At 44.3% G+C, this 9280-nt stretch overlaps 1 protein-coding gene across 1 annotated transcript in view; it reads right to left on the bottom strand.

The window, feature by feature from the left end:
- LOC311017611 (multiple epidermal growth factor-like domains protein 11) overlaps positions 1 to 9280 on the bottom strand; it is a 98381-nt gene that overhangs the window by 14002 nt on the left and 75099 nt on the right. The window contains exons 10-14 of the mRNA XM_084016061.1: positions 8164 to 8376; positions 7683 to 7857; positions 4381 to 4501; positions 2952 to 3115; positions 2495 to 2597 (exon numbers count right to left, since the gene is read on the bottom strand). Coding sequence (XP_083872187.1) covers positions 2495 to 2597; positions 2952 to 3115; positions 4381 to 4501; positions 7683 to 7857; positions 8164 to 8376 — 776 coding nt within the window. The remainder of the gene's footprint in view (positions 1 to 2494; positions 2598 to 2951; positions 3116 to 4380; positions 4502 to 7682; positions 7858 to 8163; positions 8377 to 9280) is intronic.

The following is a 9280-nucleotide window of genomic DNA, read 5'->3' as shown; positions in this document are numbered from 1 at the left end:
TGACATAAAGACAGACGGATGGAGGAAGAACGGTGTATGTACAAATACAGTATTATCTCCCGCCTCCCCCTCCTACTTGTCCTCCTCCTCCTCCCCTTCCTCCCCTGTCCTCCTCCTCCCCTGTCCTCCTCCTCCCCTTCCTCTTCTGTCCTCCTCCTCCTCCTCCCCTTCCTCCCCTGTCCTCCTCCTCCTCCCCGTCCTCCCCTGTCCTCCTCCTCCCCTTCCTCTTCTGTCCTCCTCCTCCTCCTCCCCGTCCTCCTCCTCCTCCCCTTCCTCCCCTGTCCTCCTCCTCCTCCCCGTCCTCCCCTGTCCTCCTCCTCCCCTTCCTCTTCTGTCCTCCTCCTCCTCCTCCCCGTCCTCCTCCTCCTCCCCTGTCCTCCTCCTCCTCCCCGTCCTCCCCTGTCCTCCTCCTCCTCCCCTGTCCTCCTCCTCCCCTTCCTCCCCTGTCCTCCTCCTCCCCCGTCCTCCTCCTCCCCTGTCCTCCTCCTCCCCTTCCTCCCCCGTCCTCCTCCCCCCTCCTCCTCCTCCTCCCCTGTCCTCCTCCCCCGTCCTCCCTCCCCCGTCCTCCTCCCCCCTCCTCCTCCTCCTCCTCTGCAGCTCATTAGAAACTTCCTTTGACACAGAATATGAGAGAATATGAGAGTGAGAGCAGGCGGCCATTAGAACTCAATTAATAAACTCCCTCTGAGCCACAAAGTGGGCGAAAATCACCAGCTCGACCCGTTCGGCTGCAAAGGAAAAACAACAGGGAGGGAGGAGGACGAGGAGGTGAGGATGAAGATGAAGGCCGGCTGTAAAAACCTCATGTTAGCGCTAACAGTGCTAACGGCTCGCCGCAGCACTGAATGGTACAAAGCATGACTTGATGCAGATAATATTAATGCTGATTCAGCAACACCCGGTGTTAAAGTGTCAGTCTGTAAGATGTGAGATCGTTGCTTCTAGCGGCCTCTGTGGCGGTAGATGGAACTGCAGGCGAGCCTCTGGGACTCATCTCCCTCACCAACAGACTGTCTCTCATCTGATGATGCCTTCAAGTTCTCCACACTGAGAGGTCGGAGACAGACAGGTCAAACAAACACGGGACTTTCACCCATGAGACCGCTGTTCGTGTCCCACATGATTTTTTTAAATTAACGTCAGGAACTTAAATAAACGTAACAAACGTACTAATTTCAAGCTGAATCATGGCGTTTTTACTTCACCTAACCAAGTCGTTATTTTGGTTGTTTCACGTTAACTTAATGTTTTTTCCCCTCCACATGTAATTGAGGGTTCGCGTTCCCACTGAGCACTAGACTAGACGTCTACGTTTTAACCCTGAATAACTCAGATTTAAACGCTGACAGACAAACGGACCTCTCATATACATCTATTTACGTATTTATTGGAACATTTGAATGAAACGGGATGTTTTCATCCACTAAGAATAAAAAGCAGAATATGAGGGTCCATACACAGTATTTTTGATTTCTAAACACTTTGTCATGTTTCCTTACTTCTTCAAACCACGTCCTTCTAGTGGCTTTGAACTTTAGGTCCGAGCTTTGATCGGGATATTCATCAATATATTGATGTTCCTCCCAACTGCCAATTCATCACCACGTCTCCTGCTGCTGCCAGAGAATTAACCCCCCCTTCCATATTCATGAGCTCGTATCGATCATCGCTCATCTTCTGATCGACAAACAGGTAACAGACGCAGCGCTGCGACAGGTGAAGTGTGATGTCACTGCTGAGGAATGTTGATTTATAGTAAAATAACGAAATGATTAAAAACCCGAGAGTCTGAGAGCAAAGACAAGGATCAGGGAGCCTTTATACGGTTTTAAACGATGACGGAGGATTTCCTGTATGCGTCACCGTTGCTGCTCCCGTCGCCTAGCAACCAGCTGAGGTTGCCAAGAAAGGAATGGAAGAGGTAACTGAAGTTATATGATTAGAATGGAGCCAGAGCTTTATTGGATATGTTATGATGATGATGGAGGATATGTTTCAGCCTGAGAGGAGTTGATGCAGCTGCATCTCCTCCTGCTGATCCAGTCATCACCGTGACGTCATCGACCCGTGAAGGATCCATCATTGGGATCCTCCGAATCCGTCTTTGAGACGGGACGGCCTAACGGACTCGGGAGGTTGACTTTCCTGAAAAACGGCCGCTACAAACAGTCCAGTGGTCGTCAACATGTTTGGGTGTAACGTGTTAGCTGGTGACCGTGTTAACTGGTGACTCAGCCGAGTGGTTGCCCGTAGCGATGGCTGACAGAACACGAAGTAGTCCTCGTGAACGCCTTCAATCTATTTGAAATGCATCTGTGTTTGATATCTACGCCCAACATTTACTGGAGTTCCTACGAGCTGAGGGGCATCAGTTAACACGGTCACCGCTTTAACTGGAACACCTGATGCTTTGTCTGGATTCTGCTGTGTGAGACCGAGCGTGTAACGGAGTAGACTCTTGTGACATCATCACAGAGGTGTAGACGTGACTCACCCGTCCAGCCGGCGAGGCAGCGACAGGAGCCGCTCACCGGATCACAGCCGTCGGCGTTCCCACAGTCACACCTCTCTCTGCAGTCCGGCCCGTAGGATCCCTCCTGACGGGGACACAACCGTGTCAATGAAAAGAGTCAACACCTTCTCACATATCGCAGCTCGCCACAGCTCGCTGCACGCTAGCATCTTTTCAAAATAAACCTCCGTCTTCACAGGAAGTTCGGTTCAGGGAAAGAACTGACGTTTCATTTCACACGGGACCCTAACAGCAGGTCTCCTGCATGAAAGTCCTGTGTTTGTTGGACACGCTCATTCCTGAGACCAGAGACCTTCAACCTGGGGTCCTGGACCTCTAGGGGGTCCCAGAGATGATTTGATCCCAAACTTTGTTTCCAAACATTTAAATATACAGTTTTTCTATAAAACAGCGACCGCCGGCGGCGGTGAGGACTCACGTGACACGGCAGGTCGCAGTACTCGTCCCTCCAGCCCGGAGCGCAGGTGCAGGTCCCGTTGACGGGGTCGCACGCCGCCCCGTTGGTGCACTGACACGTCTGATTGCAGCCCGGACCCCAAGCACCGCTGGAGCACGGGAGGGAGCAGTCCACGCCCTGCCAACCTGGACCGGCACAGACACATTTATATAGCCGATATAAACAAGTTGGTCCCGCTAACACCGGATGCCGTTGCTATGACAACAAGTGAAAGCTACCGCTAGCATCTTAGCCCAACCGCCCCGATCAATAAACACCCATAAGATGACAGTTTGTCTTCATATGAATAAAAGCATCAACATCATCACCTTAAGGACCTTAACGAGGTTAAGGAGGCGTTGTCACACGTTGGGATGACTCATTAATGTAAATCAGGAAAAACTCTGGACTTGTTGAATCAGCATGTTAATTTGATGTTCACCCAATAAATGAGGAAAAACCCTGAATATCAAGCAAACAGAATCATGTTGTTTATACATGTTGATGCTGGAGGCGTTTCTCAGACACTTCTCTGGTTCAGTATTTATCTCACTTCACTGATTACTTTGTAAGAGAGTGTGTGCATCGATGCTCAGGATCCTAAATCAAAGGTTGCGTGTCCTTATTTCCTCTTATTGATCTGTATAGATATGACACTTTCATTACCCACGATGTTCATGGGCATTAATATTTCAGGATGCTGATATTAAGGTGTTAAGGAGGAGTGGAGAACAATATACTGGGGCTCGTTAAGGCGAAACAGTTTCACAGGCAGGAAAAACCAAACGCTGATCAATAACAAAAAGCTTGATCAGCCTGATTGACTTATTGATCCTGTTTATCTGACGGAGTTTATCTGCGTCTGTGGCCCCCGAGCACACATCATTAAACTTCCTGTGCTGCCTATTAATACGTTGTTTTGATCTTTTTATTTCTCTCTTTACTTTTCTTTTTTCAAATTTATTTCTATTATTTCATTTTTTCTGTTATTATGTTGTGAATCCAGAGACCAGACTATGTGGAGGAACCAGAGACTGTCTGTGGTCCCCCAGAGGTCTAGATAGTAGCTCACATTAGTCCAGAGACCAGACCAGACTATGTGGAGGAACAGGAGACTGTCTGTGGTCCCCCAGAGGTCTAGATAGTAGCTCACATTAGTCCAGAGACCAGACCAGACTATGTGGAGGAACAGGAGACTGTCTGTGGTCCCCCAGAGGTCTAGATAGTAGCTCACATTAGTCCAGAGACCAGACCAGACTATGTGGAGGAACCAGAGACTGTTTTGAATTGTTTTCTTGTGGTACATGTGGAACTTTTATGTCACTTATGAGATTCCAAATGGGCTAAATAGAGGTTCAACACCCTGAAAGGGATTGTGGGGGATTGAGTTTGTGAGTGAATGAACAGAAACCTTCTCTGCAGTAACAGGAGCCGTCGAGGGGCGAGCAGGAGACCTCGTTGTGGCAGGAACAGGACGAGGTGCAGTTGGTCCCGTAGAGTCCTGCAGGACAGCTGACGGAGCAGTCGTCACCCTGGACGCAACACACAGACAGCTGGTAATAACCATGGAAACCAACAAGACCCATCACACTTCTGAAGACCTCACAGTTCCTCTACTTTCTCTGTGTATTTTAAATGCACATCAAATCAACCATGAGTCATATCCGTCCACCACGTCAACCAGCGGATCGTTGTCTCAGAACAAGAACATTTGACTCTTTTATTTAGTTTTCATATGTATTGGAAATTTTATTTCTAGACTTAAATTCAAACATCAGCAGCAAATAACTCTGGTCATGTTTTCCTGAGCAGAGAATAAAGTCCCTCTGTGTGTGTTGTTGTATTTTATTGTGTTATCTGTCCTGTGAAACTTGTATTTTATTGTGTTATTTGTTAAACTTGTATTTTATTGTGTTATCTGTCCTGTTAAACTTGTATTTTATTGTGTTATCTGTCCTGTGAAACTTGTATTTTATTGTGTTATTTGTTAAACTTGTATTTTATTGTGTTATCTGTCCTGTTAAACTTGTATTTTATTGTGTTATCTGTCCTGTTAAACTTGTATTTTATTGTGTTATTTGTTAAACTTGTATTTTATTTTGTTATCTGTCCTGTTAAACTTTAATTTTATTGTGTTATCTGTCCTGTTAAACCTGTATTTTATTGTGTTATGTGTCCTGTTAAACTTGTATTTTATTGTGTTATCTGTCCTGTTAAACTTGTATTTTATTGTGTTATTTGTTAAACTTGTATTTTATTGTGTTATGTGTCCTGTTAAACCTGTATTTTATTGTGTTATCTGTCCTGTTAAACTTGTATTTTATTGTGTTATTTGTTAAACTTGTATTTTATTTTGTTATCTGTCCTGTTAAACTTGTATTTTATTGTGTTATGTGTCCTGTTAAACTTGTATTTTATTGTGTTATGTGTCCTGTTAAACTTGTATTTTATTGTGTTATTTGTTAAACTTGTATTTTATTTTGTTATCTGTCCTGTTAAACTTTAATTTTATTGTGTTATCTGTCCTGTTAAACTTGTATTTTATTGTGTTATTTGTTAAACTTGTATTTTATTGTGTTATCTGTCCTGTTAAACTTGTATTTTATTTTGTTATATGTCCTGTTAAACTTGTATTTTATTGTGTTATCTGTCCTGTTAAACTTGTATTTTATTTTGTTATATGTCCTGTTAAACTTGTATTTTATTGTGTTATCTGTCCTGTTAAACTTGTATTTTGGTTTTCCATCTGTAAAATGTGCAAATAACAATTCTAAACAATCGGTATCAAAATAATGTATCTGTTTATGATTTTATGTCATCGGCGGATATCACATTTTTTTAAATTCACAAATCCATTCCACATGGAAACCAAAAGCACCGTCTTGGGCTCTTGTCCACGTCTTACACACCGGGTTATATTTTATAGATGCTACAACCTACGGCTGAATAAATATCTTGACAGACAGCGAGCCCATCTTTAAATTCCTTCTCACCTCCGGCTACTTTACATTTGGTGGCGGCGATGCAACACCAGTGATGGATTATGGAGTAGGAAGACACCAACCCGCTGAGGAACAGGACATCTGAGCTCGTCCAATCAGAGGAGGACATTACCGGGACGTCTGACCTTAACCCCGCGGGGTCCGCATGCTGTGAGACCAGATCCTCCAGCACGCTTCGATCCAGGACCTCCCACGTTTAAACTGTGCTAATTAAAGCAGCACGCTTTCCAACCTGCTGCCTTTAAATCGCTGCTAATCTAATATTCACAAAGCCGGCCCACATTATTTTTTTTGCAAAGACAGGAGAAGCGAGAGGCCTTATTAAAAAAGTGAATTAAAGACTTTGTTAATAAATAAGGCATGTGGGCCCCGGGAAGGAAAGTCCTGGGCAGCTCCCGGGGGGGAAGCAGGACCCGGTAATAAGACACACATGTGGACCCTGATACTTTTCATTTCTCATCCAGAAAGCCAAACATCAGAACCAGTAAATAAATAAAGAGGTTGGTTTTTCTTCTTAAAATCTGTAAATGTAATGACTGGTGAAGCTGGTGTTCATCAGACGCTCCTCCTTTTGGACCGGAGGAGTCGAGCAGGCTATCGATGCTAATTCCTCTTCATGCTAAAGCCTCGGTTAAGAACATACATGGTGTGAAAGTGTCGCTCAGCAAAGACACAATAAAGATCACAATAAACACACAACCACATCGATCCGGGTCAGTGAATCACTGAGTCGTCCACGCCTGTGAGGGTTTATCACAGGTCGTCCTGTTTAACCTCCTGTCTAATTCTTTGTTTTTTATTTATTGATGTATTTATTACGTGGACACACAGTTACAGTTGGACATGAAAGTTTATGGGGATGAATGGATTTCACAAATCAGTGCTGAATACGATGCGATAAGCAGAGTTTATTTGCGTGACGGTGTTTTGGTTTGCGAGCGGTAACCACAGCCGTGTCGGTTCCAGAGATACAAACGTCCTCAACCAGAATGATTTATAGTTCTCCTGCTGGCTGACAGCTCACTCAACACACGCTGTTTAATTCACCTGTTTCTTATTGTGCAGTTTAATTCACCATTTAACCTTTTCAAGCTGGAGTCTGAGTCGTGTTGCCATGTGCCGCTAACGGACAAACAAATGAACAAATACTTCCTCTGGACCTCTGCAACGATGAGGAGCATCGCTGTGAGATCATCTTCATCTGTAAGGCTTCTGCTTCCTGTACCAACTCCTTATTTTTTATTTAATTAAGTATTTATCTATCTATCTATAAAAATATATATATTATTTCTTATTTCCTATATTCCTCCTTCACACATTGTTTTATGCGTATTAGAGTTATTGTAGGTAAAAAAAAATGTATTACGGTAAAAATGAATAAATAAAATGAAACAAAAGAAAAATAAGGAGTTGGTACAGGAGGGCAATATAAAAAAATAAACAGACTCAAATTCTCAAGCAGAAGTGAAGCTCCACTCTCACAGTGAAGCTCCACATTGCTGCAGAGGTCCAGATGAAGAGGTTGACCTCGATCTCAGGGTTTGCACCTGCAGGCTCACCGTCAACCTGCTGAGTCAGCAGCAGCTGATGAACGAACCTCGGCTCGTCACCGAGCGCTTCATGCACCTGCTGACGCCAACACCTGCACCCGGCATCCTCGCCCCGACCAATCAGACACCCTGACAGACACATAACATTCTGTTTGACTTACTATGAAGCCCGGAGCGCACATGCACGCCCCGCTGATGCCGTCGCAGTCGCCCCCGTTGGCGCAGACGCACGGCTCCCTGCAGCCCTCGCCGTAGAACCCGGCCGGGCAGCTTTCGTTGCAGTAGAGCCCCGCCCATCCCGCGTCACAGGTGCACTCACCTGACAGAGGGTGGCAGCTGAGAGGGCAAAGACATGACAAGTCTGAGCATGTAGCACATGAAACAAGGAGGAGGACGTTCTGTGGCATGTTTGAATATTCAGCTGTAAATAACTGTATCCATCCTCAGTACATCGGTTTACTCCTAACCCACTTTAAGCTGTGCATGTTGAAACGTGAGGCCTTTGTGTGTTAAACTCTCATAGATTAGGATTCAGCAGAGAGAACACAGGATGCTCGACACTGAATACATATTTACACTTGAACAATAATCCAAACGGAGACCTTCCTCCACCGTGCTGTGTGGAGTGTAACAGCAGAGTACCTGAGTGTGTTCGCAGCCTTGCAGGGGCAGTATTTATCACAGATGAGTCCGTAGAGGCCCGGGGGACAGAAGCGGTCCTGGCAGCTGGGGCCCTTGAAGCCCTCGTTGCAGAGGCAGGCCCCGTTGATGTGGTAGCACTTGGCTCGGTTCTGACAGTCACACTTGTGGGCACACTGTGGCCCGTAAGTGCCGACCGGGCATTCTTCCTGGCATCTGGGTTGGCATGGAAACGATGCGGGAGGAGGGGGGGTGAGAGGGGGTGCACAGCATGGAGAAGATGGTCAAACCTCTCTTAAACAAGCAGGCTTTTTTTCACAGTTAGTGACCTAAATTACAGTTTTTACTTAGGTTTTTATATATATATATATATTTAAAAATAATAATTATATATATATAATATAAAATATATATAATATAAAATGTATATAATAATATAAAATATATATAGTATATATACACACAAAAGTATTTGTTTAGCTTTAATTTAATAAATTATTGCATTTTTTACATGTTGCTCCTTTGCTCATTGTTTTAATGGTATATTAGAGTCAGTGTAGGTAAGGAAAAAAATGAATACGGTAAAAATAAATAGATAAAATAAAAAAAATAAAAAAGGAGTTGGTACAGGAGGGAATATATTATATAATATTTCGGGGAAAAAACTGAAGACAGAACTAGCTAAATCAAATCTGCATGATGATTAAGTCATACATTTAATGAGGTGATAAAACAAAAATCAGATAAAAATAAAAGGAGTGCAAAACGGACATAATTTGGTTGACCCTAACGTAGTTGTATTACGGTAAATATACCATCAACCTGAAATGTCCCAATACTCCACCCAGACCTACTTCCTACTTTTTCCTCTATAGACTTCATCACATTCATTCTCTAATTGGATCAAATGAATGATTTAAGTGTGAATTAAATGAAAACCCGGGAACATTCGACGTGTTCTGCAGGTGAACTTTGATTCTAATGGACACCTTCTGCCTTCAGCAGCAGGAAGTAGAGTCCTCATAGCACCCCTGGGGGTTTCATTCCCGACGAGCACCCGGGATGGCAGCCGTTCTCACCCAGACTCATATACACATGGGTGACCTTTGTCAGCGGCTGA

The sequence above is a fragment of the Eutrigla gurnardus genome, assembly GCF_963514095.1.
Source record: "Eutrigla gurnardus genome assembly, chromosome: 1".
Taxonomy (NCBI): domain Eukaryota; kingdom Metazoa; phylum Chordata; class Actinopteri; order Perciformes; family Triglidae; genus Eutrigla; species Eutrigla gurnardus.
Note: the sequence above shows the minus strand (reverse complement) of the source record. Positions and strands in the feature narration are given on the sequence as shown.